Genomic DNA, 15,355 nt, shown 5'->3' on the forward strand with positions numbered 1-15,355 from the left:
GACTTTTTGTTTCATCAGGTTGATCCCTCAATTTGTGTACAAAACAGAAGCTAGTTTGGTGTAGTGGTTAAATGTGTGGACTCTTATCTGGGAGAACTGGGTTTGATTCTCCACTCCTCCACTTGCAGCTGCTGGAATGGCCTTGGGTCAGCCATAGTTCTTGCAGAGTTGGCCTTGAAAGGGGAGCTTCTGTGAGAGCTCTCTCAGCCCCACCCACCTCACAGGGTGTCTGTTATGGGGGAGGAAGGTAAAGGAGATTGTGAGCTGCTCTGAGATTCAGAGTGGAGGGTGAGATATAAATCCAATATCTTCTTCTGTATGTGGTTTACTTGTATTTCTGTCCCCCACAGGCTCTTCTCTTTCATCTAGCCTGAGATTTATGAACTTGTACATGATGAATTGTGAACTTTTGGCCACATGCAGTGCTCTTGGCTACTTGGAGGGGGACACATATCACAAAGAGCCGGATTGCTTAGGTGAGAGACCCAAGGTGTGGGAGGCATGAGGTTTGTATGACAGGACCAGCTAAGTCAATGAATGGCGGTGTTGTGTGAATGCAGCTTTAAGGAAATTGTTGAAATCAGGAGCTTTCTACTAGCTGTCCTCCCTTGTGTAGTAAACATACCAAAACACAGTCTCTCTTTTTGACATAGGAAACAATTACTGCCTTGCTGTCACTCTTGTGTGACCAGGAAAGAGAACTGAGGTGGGGCTTTATATAAGTAAGCTTCTCAAAGACAGATTTAATCACCATGCTAATGGTGTCTCCAAGTGGCATTCTTGTTTTTTCTTATAGGAATGAATGACAACCATTTGTTTAATGGCAGAAAGTAAAACACTGCTGTTGGGGGCAGCATTGTGAGAACTAGTCAGCCCCCCACAATGCCATGACTTTGCTTAAAAGGAGCAGGATGCAGTGTATGCTCACTACTTCCGTGCTGATAGATCCAGACGGGCAGTCGAGATGGTCTGAAGCAATAGAACAAAGTTGGAGTCCAGTAGCACCATTAAGACCAACAAAATTTTATTGAGAATGTAAGCTTTCGTGTGCTAAATGCACACTTCATCGGACAATGAAATGTGGTACAGTTAGCAGTGCTACATATAGCTTGTGGGTAAACATGCAACATAGTATAAAGTTGGGCTCCAATGGCAAAACAGTGAAATGAACAAATTGAAAGAATAACTGGTTTGGTCTGGATAGTGTAAGTTGTCTGGGAAAGCAGCAAAAGGCAATAAACATGTTGGAATTGGAGAATGATGGTGAGAATTCAGCATTACAAGACAGTAAATGTGAAGTCTGTTGTTAATTGCTCCATTTTTTCCTGAAGCATGGGTTAAACTGAGAACATCTTTTTCTCAGAGGTGTTTCTGCCCATTGAATTTACTTTTTAACATATAGCATTATAAATATCATTCCAGTTTGCCAATACAAAAAAGAATGCTTTAGAATACAGTGGAAGATGGGTTTAGCATATGTAATGATATAAACAACCAATATCCCTATGCCAAAGGATAAATGGACACAAATCTGATATCAAGATGTTGCATCAAGAGGTTCCGAGGTCAATATCTTGGCATCTCCAGATAAAGGATTGCAGATGACAGGTTTTAGAAAACATCTTTCTCTTCCTGAGCTCTGGGGAGCCACTGCCAGTCAGAAAGGTGAATGGACCAGTTTTACTTGTTAGAGACCTTCATATATGTTAATAGGGTTTTTTTGTTAGATATTACATGATGCGAATTCTGTTCATCTTTGCTTCCAATTCTCCTCTCTTCTCCTTCCCATATGGCTTGTACACCTCCAGAGAGTGTGAAAGACTTGATCCGCTATTTGCGATATGAGGATGAGACTCGGGATATCCGGCAGCAACTGGGGGCAGCCCAGGTTCTCCAAAATGACCTGGTGCCAATCATTATTCAGTATCCTGAAGATAAACAACTCTTTGATACTGTTATCAGGTAACTGATAGAGAAGTGGTATTTTTTTATACCACTTTTATCATCATTTTAGCATAATGCAGATATACTGTGTTGTCTAATTACATGCAATATTTCCAAATAGCTCTTTGATTGGAAAGCATGCCAACAACCTATTTCAATACAAAGCCTTAACTACGAAAAACATTGAAGGTAATGATATATGGACTTACGATACATAAATTTTGATATAATTTTCAGGTGGCAATTTTCTATATCCTCTTATCAGAGGACTCTGAAAAGAATAATATGTGGATGGCCTAAAAAACAATTGTACTTTTCATAACATGTTTTTTCCCTTAGTATTCTGCAATTTTTTAATTTAATTCTCCCAGCAACCATGGTTCTATGGTAAACCTCTGCTCCTACATATTGGGCAGTATAGAAAGCACCTACAAATTAATTTGTAAACTGCACTTGTTACCAGATAAAGTGGTGGACATGAACCAAGTGAGGTCTTGTTGGAGAGTGTATGGATCAAAAGGTCATTACTATATATATGGCGGACTTGTCCAGAGGTATTGAATTAGAAAATTTATGAGTACAGGATTTCATTAGCTCCAGAAATAGTTCTCTTCCCCAATCATGCTTCTATGTTTTTAGTAGTGTATTTAATCAATTAAAACAAAAAAAGTACAATTTTGAAAAATTTCCCTTTTTATTAAATATTGAAAGAAATCCATATGTTAAATAAATGCCCCCAAGGTTTTCATTTGTCTCCTTTACTAACCTTTTGTAATGCTTTGATTCAAGATAGTTATGTTCTTATATTTAATTCTTGATACCTAGACAAAGTTCTTTTTTCTTTCCTGTAATGATGATTGATGCACTGAAGTTAGTTATATTTCAACTAGCCCGTGCACATTTTTATGCTCCTCCCCACAGTTCTCATCCTTCAATAGGACAAGCCATCTAATAGAATGCTTTAAAACTGTCACTTGGTTCTAATAAAATGGATTTAGTTGAAACTAACTGAGCTTCTGTTTTTCTCCTAGGCTGATGGTGAATCTAACCCAGCCGGCTCTAGTTTGCTTTGGCAAACTCCCCCAAGACGCCAACTTCCGCCATCACTTCCTGCAAACAGTCTCTTATCTGCAGGCCTACAAAGAAGTGAGTGGTTAGTGCAGCTTCCTCCCTTGCTGCAGTCCATTCTGAGGTCAAAGAAATCGGAAGTGCATCATATTTGAACGGTGGAGCTTCGTGTACTTGTGGAAGCGTGACAGGCACTTTCAGCAACAGTGTCTCAGTAGCAATGTTTTCCCACATCCAAACTGAAAACAAACAGAGCAGGAGACCATTAGACTTGCAAGGTCAAGGGTTGATGTGAGGATCTTGGAGAGCTGGGGAGGGCGAGGCCTAAGTAGGGCAGACTAAGATGGAAAGATATGGTTTGTGATTTTTCTGTACTGACAGCCTGTGCTACCTTCCTTGTGACCCTAATATGATTTCTCCCTCTTTGTAGGCATTTGCTAGTGAGAAGGTCTTTGGAGTACTGAGTGAGAAGCTCTATGATCTGCTGCAACTGGTGAGGGCCATGCTTATTTGCTACTAGGATCTGCATCCAAGCAGGGAACCAGAAAGGAGTTGGAGCCGAGGGCTCTGACCAGCTGGGACAGAGACATGGGGCAGGGCTGCGTTTATTTAAAACATTTTCTGAAGCCAACTTTCCACCTGACAAGGATCACCAATGCGGCAAACATGAAAACATTTCAACAACTAAACACAGTTTTTAAAATTATAAAGTAACTCAGTAGAACACAAAGACATTCAACATAAGAATCAAGGAAGAGGGCCAATAACTGTAATTGTGGGTATGCCAAACAAAGCAAAAGTCTTTACCCGCTGGCAGAAGACACTAATAGTGGGAAATAGGGTGGAGGATTGTGGGTGGAAGCAGATGAGAAGCAAAAGCTTGACTCTTTTTGCCCACCCCATGTCAAATTATATTATGATCCCTACCACTATATTCTTCCTACCACCCAGGACTGGGAACAGCGTCAAGAAGAGGATAACCTGTTAATAGAGCGCATCCTGCTTTTGGTGCGCAATGTGCTGCATGTCCCCGCTGACCCTGATGAAGAGAAGGTATTTATGTGAAGGCTGGTCATCTGTGTGACTAGATTGATAAAAAGATAAAGGTAATCTGCTGTGCAAGCACAGTTGTTTTCGACTCTGGGGTGACGTTGCTTTCACAACGTTTTCACGGTTTGCCATTGCCTTCCCTAGTCATCTACACTTTCCCCTCAACAAGCTGGGTACTCATTTTACTAACCTTGGAAGGATGGAAGGCTGAGTCAACCTGGAGCCGGCTACCTGAACCAGCTTCCGCTGGGATCGAACTCAGGTTGTGAGCAGAGGGCTCCGACTGCAGTACTGCAGCTTTACCACTCTACGTGTAGAGTGTAATTGTGTGTAGAAATGATATAATTCAACCATTAAATCAACATTTCCAATTCAACATCAAGGTTTCTCATATTGCTTCTATTTCCATTCCCTCAGTTCCTTTTTTAAAACCCTTTGTGACTGTCTTGTAGATTTTTGCTAGTAAGAATACTTAGGTTTTCTTTAACACTTTTGTAGTGTTCAGGCTTTATTGCATTGTATCTAGTAGTATGTCAGCACAAGATACTGATGGTCAATAGATCTTTTCTGTGTTGCCCTATCAACAATAGAAAATATGTCCTGTCCTGAACAACTGTAGTGCCGTGGCATTTCCACTGTGGTATCAGTACTTAAGAGAGAAAAAAAATGTTGATGTGAGAGCTTAAGGCTCATCTGCTTTCTCCTGTAGAACATTGATGATGATGCCAGCATCCATGACCGTGTGCTGTGGGCAATGCACATAAGCGGCATGGATGACCTGCTCAAATTCTTGGCCAGCTCCCAAAGCGAGCAGCAGTGGAGCCTGCATGTGCTGGAGATCATCTCTCTTATGTTCCGGGATCAGGTAAGCCTATGAAGGTGTTGCGGTTGAGAGACTGAGTTGAGAAGAGTAGCAAAGGGATCTGCTAGAATGTAGTATCTGTTAGAGAAGGGGGAGCTGCTTGCAGTCCCTGGGTGAGAATTGGAACTAAATCCTCAAAATCTTTGGCATTCAAACCTGGCATTGGGTATTGCTCTCTCACTGTGCTATATCAGGAGTGGCCAAACTGTGGCTTGGGAGCCGCATGTGGCTCTTTCATACATATTGTGCTGCTCTTGAAGCCCTCACCACCAGCTTTGGTAAGGCATTTGTTTCTTTAAATCACTTCTCCAAGCCAGCAGGCAGCTTTAAAGTTGCTTTCTTTCCACCTCTCTCTTCCCCATCTATTTGCTTTTCCTTCCCCCCTTCTTTGTGGCTCTCAAACTTGACATTCATGTCTTGCGGCTCTCAAACATTTGACGTTTATTCTATGTGGCTCTTATGTTAAGCAAGTTTGGCCACCCCTGTACTATAGCGATCACTTGCAACTGGATTTTCCTGTGGGGACATTGATTTACTATTTAATACTCTTCAATATATGGCTCAAGACTCAGGTAGATCAACACCATCTTTAGGATTGAGACTCACCCATTGAGCCGCCATTTTGAGGGTCCTGTTTGGAAGGGCCTGCTGCATAGATAGTGAAGGTGCCATGCAGTCTGCAAGCAGACTGAAAGGAGCAGCAGGGCTGTGAGGCAAGGTCACATGGTGGAGAAGATTGCTCTGTAGCTGTGACCCTTGGCTTGTTTGTCAGTACGGTGCAGTCCTCCTGACTCCTACTCCTTTGGTTTAGGCCTTTGCACCAGTGAAGTCATAATTCTGACTCCACCTCTTCCTCTTGCATAACTCTGATGTCACATGATTTCCTGTCACGTTTATAGTGCAGTGAGACCCCGATCAGGAAAGGTTGAACACCACTGACTTGCTGGGATGCGCTCCTGGGGGCTGCATTGAGCTACTTCTAGAATATGAGGCACTGTAAACTCTTGTCCCCGACAGAAACCTGAGCAGCTGGCATCTACAGGGCAGACCCGCTCAGCCAAGGAACGTGGGACAGACATGGCAGAATTGGAAGTCCTGAGACAGAAGGAACTGGCTGAGAGGAAGGGCCGCATACTCCAACGAAGCAGCAGGTGAGGCTTGTGTGGCATGATGGGGATTTTTAAATTGCCCCTGCCAACATGGCCCATCAATGGGTTCACCTGTGCAATTTGTTTGTAAAGTGTCTTTTCAATAAAGTATCCATGTTCCTGGATTTAATACAAACATCTGGGATTAGATTTATTTCCTGTTACAGAGTAATTTGGTTCTGAAACAGCAAAGGTGATGCAGGTTGAGATTATGGTATGCAGGTTCATGGGCAATGGACACATCACAACGTCCTCGTGGCCACCAGATGTGCTTCTATCAGATGTGTCCTGTGTTCAGAACTTAATTCCTAGGTACACATGGGCCCCACTCAGATCAGGATGATGGAAGAGAGGGGGCTTAAGCCTTCTCACTCTTTCCATGTTCTTGACCTGAAATGACCTTGAGGATCCCCATTTGTCCTGTAGGAGAATCAGTACATGCAGGTTTTACTAATATAGCCCATAGTGGATTTCTGGGGCCTTTTCAAGGTGAGAGAACAGTGTTGGAGGCGGGGGAGGTTAAGCTTCCACTCCCTGTATGTCGTGTCCTGATCTGAATTGGGTCTGTACCTGCTGGTGAATTAAGTTCCAAGTGTGAGACTTCAGGTGCACATCCGATCGAAACAACCCTGGCAGCCCAAAGGGTACTGTACTGCGTCCCCAGGGACCTAAAAAACCCCATCAGGACTGGGCTCAGAAGGACAATGGAGTTTTAACAAAAAGATTTCTGATTTGAAAGGGGGAAATGAGTGCTTCCTAACGATATTTCTATGTTACCTCTTTCAGCCTTTCATTCCAGAGATGCTCTTCTCCTCACGGGTATTTCCTTTCCGACTGCTACTCATTTCATTCTGTCTCTGCTTCTTTAGGCACTCTCGGTTTGGTGGCTGCTACATCATTCAGGGCTTGAAGTCTATTGGAGACAGAGATGTTGTCTTGCACAAGGGACTACATAATGTAAGTCACCTGAAGCTCACTGTGGACAGGGCTTGTGGTGGCCAGGATATTGTTGCTCTTTGGTGGCCCAAAGGGTAAAATCCCTTTTGGTGTCACCTCTTTAGGGGCAGCCCTAAACTGACTGCTTCTAGACCCTTAGAAATACTTCCTGCTCATAAGGGGCTGCTGTTTCCATTCTCTCAGTGCCAGCTTCCTCCCCTGACAACCACTGGACTCTGCCTCAGCTCAGCATCCCAGACTTGTGTCTCTGTTTTAAAAGCTCTGCACCTTCTTTTGCACTCCTCCCTGGATTCCTTCACTCTCCCTGCATCCAGATCTGTTGAAACAAACTAAATTAAGTTAGGCAAGGGAAGAGAGGGGGTGCTAGGGCAAACAGAGGACCAAGCAATCCAGCGTCATTTTTCATATCTTGCCTATTATGTCTTTTCATCCCGGTCAGGTGAAGAACTATTCCCATGATCTGGGGAAGGAAGTGCGGCGAGTGCCAAAGAGACAGCAGCGTGCCCGTGATGATGAGAGTACCCCTCGCCGGTCAGCCCTCAGTGTACGAGTTTTCCTCAAGGAGTTCTGCACAGACTTCCTGGAGAACTGCTACAACCGTCTCATGTATCAGGTTAAGGTGAGAGCAAGGTCTAAATCCTGCTTGGTGATTGCTAAAAGTGGAGTGTCCTGAAAGCAACTGATCTAGAGGAAGAGAGGACTGCTGGTGATACTTGAATGTGCTGGGATGCCTCTGGATATTTGTTCCTGATCATTAATAAGCACTTGGCTAGAGCTGGGCCTGGCAAAGACTTCATCTTTTATGTTAGTTCTGTTGGCTGTGGATGTCTCAGGCATTGTGAGCAAATTGTGGTCAGGTGATGCCTTAATCTGTCTTCTTATTCCTCCACTCCAGTGCTCAGATTTCATTTCTACATTCATGGAAAACATTCTGTACTGTGGCACCTAGATCAGAAAGAACCATGGCTTCTTCTGACCATCATTTGCTTCTAAGGCAGTTTAAGGCCAGTCCTTGTTTATAGCTTGCATGTCACTGCACAGTTGAAGCAGTCTGAGAAGGCAAAGGCCTTGATGTCCCCAGGAGAACAATAATTCTGACTAAAAGGAAGGGAAAGAGATTGTTAAAAACCTTCTCCTGAAACTTAGAGTTGCAGATGCTCCTTGGAAGGAAGTAATGATTTGATATCTTGCTGTTTCTAACCTCAATGTGGAATGAGGTTTAGGTTTTGGGAAAGCTTAGCTATTTGTGACATCTTTTAAGTTAGAGGGGGAACTTGGAGTGTTTGAGGGTATATGGTTATAAATAAATTCAGTATCCTGTGCAATGCTGCGGTCCCTCCTTGAATTTTACCGCTCCTTAATGTTTGTCATATACTGACAAATTGCTAAGTACTTATACTTAGTGGGGTTTGGGGACCACTGTTTTGAGCTTTAAGTAGGCTCAGAACTGAGGATATTCTCTGATCTCTCTACACTTTATTTTTTGTTTTTCCAGTCCTCAAAAACATTTCCTTCCACAAAATGACATAAATTGTGCAAAGGAAACATAAACTTTGCATCATTGCTGTCTCCTTGGTATAATAATTAGGCTGTAACTGTTCTGAATCTGAATACTTTTTAGTGTGCAGTTTTCAGGACTGTAGCAGAACCCTAAAGAGAAGAAGGCTGTAGAATCAGCTGCTCTCGTTCAATATATTCTCTTTCTCTCTTTTCTTTCCCAGGACTACCTCATCAGAGAGAAGGCCCAGCAGAATGATGAAACCTACTACCTGTGGGCCAAGGCTTTTTTCATGGCCTTCAACCGAGCGTCCTCTTTCCATCCTCAGCTGGTTTCGGAGACTGTGAGCACCCGGACTTTTCACTTCATTGAGCAGAATCTGACCAATTACTATGAAATGATGCTTATGAATAAGAAGGAGGCTACATCTTGGTCTAGAAGGTGAAGGAGTATAGATTTTGTTGCTCTTCAGAACGGACTTAATGGGTTACCTGTTGCTGTTCTTGCTTTGAATAAGGCCTGTCCTGTCACTTCTCTGTACAAAGCCAGATAAACTTTTTGCTTCATGTCCTTCCTTTTCTCGTCTCCCAGGATGCATCTGGCTCTGAAGGCCTACCAGGAGTTGTTGATGACTGTGCATGAAATGGACCATTCACAAGAAGAAGCTGTGCGCAGTAGCAGCCACATCCTGAAGAGTGAGGCTTTTTAAAGTTATAAACAAATACACACAAAATGTACTTTACAGTGCAGGCAATGAGCAGATGGACAAAGGACTAGAAAAGAACTCTTCTTGCTGCTACTGTATTTACTTGTTTCATTCAGAAAATGTAAATGCCACCTCCAGAGTAAAAGCAATACAATAAAATCTTAAAATAATAACACAAGAAATTACAATAGAACAATTTTTTTTACAAAACTAACTATAGATGTAAAAAAACAGCAGAAAATCATTCAGCAGCCTAAACTTATATTCTTAAAATGGGCTAGAAGCAGACCATAGAAACAGCTGAACCTCTCAGTGAAAAGCCTGAACAAAAATAATAGTTTTGGTTTGGCATCCAAAGAACAATGAGGAGATAAACCTCAAGGATCTGGGCGTTCCAAAGGCAAGTTGCCACCATTTGAAGCCTTGTGTCTAGTTTCCACCCCCTTTCCCTCTATAGCCAGGGGGAGAGAGAACAGGGACTGGTAGGAAGGTCTTAAGTAGTGGGCTGGACAGGATGGGAGGAGGCAATCTTACAGATTGGAAGTTGCTGAGGAACCCCCTCACCATTCTTTCTTCTGTCCTTTTCAGACCTGGATTACTCTGTGTTTGGATAGAGTTAATCATAAATTCTCTCCTCTCTCCACCCCCAAGATAACGTTTTCTATGTGATGGAGTATCGTGAGATTTTCCTCACCCTCTTCCGTAAGTTTGATGAGAGAAAGCAGCCCAGGTCATTCCTTAAAGACCTAGTGGAGACTACTCATCTGTTCTTGAAGATGCTGGAGAAATTTTGCAAAGGGAAGAACAATGTAATGGTCCAGGTATTTTGGAGCCCGTTCTATGTCCTTTCCATTTTGGTGGGCAAATGTCTCTTAGGAAACACCCTAGTCCTAGTTCATTCTCTTAGGCAACGTCTTGCTACAGTGGCCAATATCATGCCAATAGGCTGCACTCAATACAGTGGCTGCATTCAAAGACTTGAGAACCAAGGTTTGGACTGGCGAAATTGTGCTCTCCTCACACCCTAGGCTAGTTCACAAATTCATCTTTGATATTACTATAATGTATATCTCATATGCTGGCATGGCTGTTAAGAGCCTGTAATGACAAAAAACTGAAATACAAAAAGAGGCAAAATAAACAATTGGAATCTGTTCAAATAGTCAAACCTGCACGAATAGTGAAAATGGCTTGAGTTCTTGTAAAAGTTTTCTAAACCAGAGGTCTTGCACTCTTCTGAAAGATGTATCGATTCATATCTGTGGCTCGCATTTTATAACTTGTCTTTCCACTTTGGTGTTCCTCAGTTAAGCAACACATCTCCATTTATGTAACACACTTAGAAGTGACAGCAGCAGTGAAAACAACTTCTGATAAAGATATCAGGTCTTTCTTTGCATAACAGATTTGGGGGCTCCATCTGAGCCTGGGCATCTTTGGAACCTTTACTCGGATGTTCCTGGTTTCTCTTATTTCACCTATTTGGAGGACATTATTTTTTGATAAAGCATTTTGGGGGATCTACACTTCTGCCAATGTTCTGTTTCTCTGACAAGCTGTGTCTAAATATAAAATTATTGTTTTGCTGCAGAGCAAGAAGATCAAGAAGAGAAAGAAGCCCCAGGCTTCCGCTGCCACATCAAACTCGCAGCCCAAAACTCCTGAGGAGTTGGACGAAATGTGGCCAAAGCTGGCTGAGAATCTCAGTAAATGCATAGAGGTAGGATGGTAATGAAAATGATAGGGAGAGATTAGACTTGATGCAAGAGCCAAGACTTCCGGAAGGGTAGAAACAGAATCCAGAAGTGCCTGTTTTAGCAGCTGTCAGGAGTTGTTTTGTTTTGACACATGCAGGCTCTTCAGTCATGCAGACCTTTTCCAGAAGTGAAGCTACTCAAAGCAAAATAAAATTAATCTCTTAGAGTGGTGATTGTTTCCCTCACAAAGAGTACTTTCAGACAGAAGTCAGTAATATGATTAAATGAATGACTGATGAGGCTAACTTTGCACAAACACAAATCTTTTGTGTTTGTGTTTTGATCTTAGAAATGTCATGTGTGCATATTGTACGGACAATAGAGTTGTTCTTTTTCTTTTAGAATCTTAGTCGTCTTCTGTGTATAGCCTTAAATAAGTCCACAATAGCAAAATGGAGCGTTTTTGCAAACTGCTGCAAGACAGTTCAATTTTAGTTTGATAGTATTACTGAATGGTGAGATTCCTAGGATGGTGACTGTTCTGAGATTGTTGATAAATGGAGCACTCATGTCTCCTAGTTTTCTTTGTCCTCTTCCCAAAGTCTTCATTTCTCTAGTTGGCAGTTACAGTGTTGGAATAGAGAAGGTAGAGAAAGAAGTACTTTTCTCCCTTTCTCACAATACAAGAACTCAAGAGCACTTGATTAAATTAATGAGCAGTAGGCTTAAAACAGGTAAAGGAAATACTTCTTCACCCAAAGAGTGATTAACACATGGAATCCACTGCTGCAAGAAGTGGTGGTGGCTACAAGCATAGACAGCTTCTTGAAGGGATTGGATAAACATATGGAGTAGAGGTCCATCAATGGCTATTAGCTATGAGGTACGGATGGAACAGTTGAGTCTGGGGCAGAGATGCTCTGTATTCTTGGTGCTTGGGGGGGCAACAGAGGGAGGGCTCCTGGAGTTCTGGATCTGCTGATAGACCTCCTGATGGCACTTGGGTTTTGACCACTTTGTAACACAGTGTGTTGGACTGGATGGGCCTTTGGCTTGATCCAACATAGCTTCTCTTATGTTCAATGTTCATACAGCATTTTAGCTTGAGAGTACTTCCATTAGGTTCCTTTTATAATAGGCATTTTTCTTCTTTCTGCTCCCCTCTTTCCTGTATCAGTTTGACTCTCTTTAAACATTGAACCACCCATGTAAATTGTTGAAATTTCAAGGGAACCCTCTTTCAGAATACTTCATAAATTTGGGGTGAACATACCTGCAACACTAGTTGAAATGTTCTTATTAAGAAGACCCCTGCTTTTATCCATATGATCGATTCTTATTGTTTTTTCTGCTTGACTGTCTGTACTCTGATTTTTTATTTCAATGCTGCTTTTGTTGACTCTGTTACTCTTTTCTTTTAACTTTAAAAGTTATTAAAGTCTAAAAATAGTAAATGTTCTTATGGCTGGGTGAACACTTGTGATATCATCTTGGGTAACTGGAAACATCATTGTAGACTGGGGATGGAGTAGAAAAATGCTTGCGTGAATCAGCATTTCATCCTTCTGAAATTTCTTGAAGCATCTTCATCCTTCAGAATTCATGAAGCATCTTTTCCTCCACCAGGGTTTTGAGCCTCTTCCAGAGGATGTGGTCCCCTTCGATGCAGCATCAGAAGTTCCACTGGAGGAACAGCGAGCTGATGCCATGGTACGAATCCAGGATAGCCTACTGGCTGGCCAAGCTCCTGAAGCGCTGTCCCTCTTGCATTCAGCTAGGTAAGAAAGCAGTTTGAAGGTGTGCCATTGCTGTTATAACTCAGAGGTTGAAAGTCCATTGGCCTTACTTTGCTATTGATGTCCAAAATTCAGTTCTAATAAGGATTGTGAGCTAAGCCCGAGCGTCAGTGGGCTGCAATAATCCCTGCTTCCTGGGTAAAGACAATATAACAACTGAGAAGACAACTCTTCTCCCTGCCCCCTCTTGGTGGAAATCCCTTGTCCCAGCACAGTCTAGAAGGTGGGCTGGATTCTGTCAAAAGTTAGTTGGTCAGGAACAAAACCACGAAGTGCTGAAGTCCTCACAACCCCATGATAACATGCTACCACTTACTAAACCACCAGCCAGAGATCAAGGGACTCAGTCTCCAGCCCTCCAGAGTCTAAACAAGAAGTCAACCCTGCAAGGTGGGATGTTTGTAAGATGAGTTCCCTCCCAGCCCAATTACTCTGGTAGGTATAGCCAATAGGGCTGAAATACTGGGTTCAGACTGAAGCCCCTAGGCCCATGAACACCATAAAATATAATTAATATGGTGTTTTTAAAAAAATAAATTTCATTATTTTCTAAGAAAAATACAAACATAACTATACAAAAATATATCCAAGAAAATATGCACATTTTACTCTTTTTGAAATTAATACAAACAAAATCAGTATTTTTGGTGGTAACTTACAGTACTATGTCATTAGATTGTATGTAATAATTAAAAAAGGGAACTATTTCTCTATAAAGTTTTCTTGCTTAATAGGGTCTTCAGTTTGCATTATCTGTGTGGCTAACTTATCTGTTACATTAATATCCCACACCTTGGAGAACCATTGAGTTAATGTAAGAATTTTGACTGTGTTCCAGTTTTGCACAATTAGGAGTTTTCTGCCATTGACAATAGTGAGATTAATTCACCTTTGTGTGGGGGAATTTTCTGAGGCAATAATAAGGTTGATTAAAAGAACATGCAGGAATATACAAGAGCAGTGAACAGCAGGGATAAAATAATAAAGCTAAATATCTAACCTAAGGCTGTTTTACAAACATTTGTTCTCTAATCCAGAACCAACTGAGTCCATATTGAGTTTCAGAATCTAAAGCAGGTGTTCCAGCCATCAGGACTCAAAGGCAGATGTAATCCAGACAAAAGGCAGAAGCTAGAATGAAAGATTTTCCTTTATGCTAAACTATGTTAGTTGGTCTAATTCTAGTTGGTTAGATGTGTTGCTAACTGATTACCCTCAGGCAATCAGGTGTGTTGCTAGCATGAGGGCATGTAGTTCCCAACTGTGCAGGGCCCAATTAAGTAAGCCCCTTGTCCCATCCAAGGGTTCTCACACTAACAAGATGGAATTTATAGGCTAAACTCCCTCCTGGCTCTCTTGGCCTTGGAAGCTCAAGGCCCTATTACTTCATCCACACCTGTGAGACTCCCATCTGAAATTGTAGCCAGCATAACCTCAAGTTCTCAGAGAGAGAAGCTTCTATGATTTTTGCTAGGCCAGAAGCCTGAACCAGAGTTTCTGAAAAGCCAAGAGAATGTCTCTTGACAGATTTTGCTGTCAAGTGCTGATGGTCACAGGTCTGTCCCACTTTCCCTTTCCGGAAGATGGAAGATAGGCCAATTTTATCTCCTTTTCAAAACCCAGCCCATATGGCTGTTAGACTCCACAGTTCCCATGCTTGTGTAAACAAATTTTCTCAGCATTAGAAAGGACTAGTGGGGAAAAGGGAATGTGTGACTGATCCTTCAGTCTTTGAATCCACAGACCATGGGATCCAACTCATTGACTCTTGACTGGGATGGGTACTGTTCCAGAACTGATAGTGATGTCTTATCCATTTGTAAATATTTCTGTTTGGTTTCTTGTCCAGAGACAAATGGGATTCAATTACTGTATATTTGTTAGGAGAGCGGGCAGCCAGCCAGCCACCAGGGGCTTTGCCATGCCTCCAGCAGCCCTCATTAACCCCTAGAGAAGCGCCACCCTTTCTCTACTTCTTATGTGATTTTGGGTGGCAAGTGGCTTGCTGGCCTTTTGACTGGAGAGGGTGGTCTAGGAGAGCCCTGGGCAAGCGAGACCTGCTTGGGCTGGCTGGATCTCTAGCCAGCGTAATCAGGCCTTGCTCACCTGAGGCTCTCCTTTCTTGCATTGGGTTGCTTTTGGCTGGGGGGGGGCAGCATATGCTAATGAGTTATGCTAATGAGCTCCGCCACCTATTTTTCTACAAAATGACCCCTGGGTTGAAGTATTTGAAACCTCTGGCTTTAGTTTATTGAATGGAGACCTTCTAGCCATTTGTTCAGCTGCTGAGGTCTTATCGGTATTCATGAATGTTCTAACTTCTCAGAGTACTGTTAGACTGTATGTATAGGAAAATAAATGAGGAATAGAGCACAGAATGACTTAAATGGATTTGTCAAGGTTTTTCAGTATCTCCCTCATCTAAACCTTTGATGTAGAGAACGCATTGGAAACAGATGGCTTTCCAACTGTTCTGTTCAAACATTCATTAAGGTTTATTGGAAGGAATTCCAAAAACCTTATCAAGTGACAGATATGATTACTTCCAGTTAAAAAAAGATCATCAGACTCATACAGTTTACTGATACCTCAGGATGTCAGCCAGAATGGTAAATAATCGAATTTTTAA

The 15,355-nt window shown here is 42.2% G+C and overlaps 1 protein-coding gene across 1 annotated transcript in view; it reads left to right on the forward strand.

Annotated features, from left to right (window-relative positions):
* Window positions 1–341: 341 nt before the first annotated feature.
* Window positions 342–15,355, forward strand: part of TIMELESS (timeless circadian regulator) — a 40,183-nt gene continuing 25,169 nt past the window's right edge. The window contains exons 1-14 of the mRNA XM_060252564.1: window positions 342–476; window positions 1,809–1,962; window positions 2,976–3,090; window positions 3,443–3,505; window positions 3,964–4,065; window positions 4,772–4,927; window positions 5,942–6,075; window positions 6,942–7,029; window positions 7,469–7,648; window positions 8,751–8,968; window positions 9,119–9,222; window positions 9,885–10,054; window positions 10,825–10,953; window positions 12,557–12,708. Of these exons, the coding sequence (XP_060108547.1) occupies window positions 380–476; window positions 1,809–1,962; window positions 2,976–3,090; window positions 3,443–3,505; window positions 3,964–4,065; window positions 4,772–4,927; window positions 5,942–6,075; window positions 6,942–7,029; window positions 7,469–7,648; window positions 8,751–8,968; window positions 9,119–9,222; window positions 9,885–10,054; window positions 10,825–10,953; window positions 12,557–12,708 (1,862 nt within the window). The 5' untranslated portion in view covers window positions 342–379. The remainder of the gene's footprint in view (window positions 477–1,808; window positions 1,963–2,975; window positions 3,091–3,442; window positions 3,506–3,963; window positions 4,066–4,771; window positions 4,928–5,941; window positions 6,076–6,941; window positions 7,030–7,468; window positions 7,649–8,750; window positions 8,969–9,118; window positions 9,223–9,884; window positions 10,055–10,824; window positions 10,954–12,556; window positions 12,709–15,355) is intronic.

Source organism: Heteronotia binoei, chromosome 13, assembly GCF_032191835.1.
Source record: "Heteronotia binoei isolate CCM8104 ecotype False Entrance Well chromosome 13, APGP_CSIRO_Hbin_v1, whole genome shotgun sequence".
Lineage (NCBI taxonomy): Eukaryota > Metazoa > Chordata > Lepidosauria > Squamata > Gekkonidae > Heteronotia > Heteronotia binoei.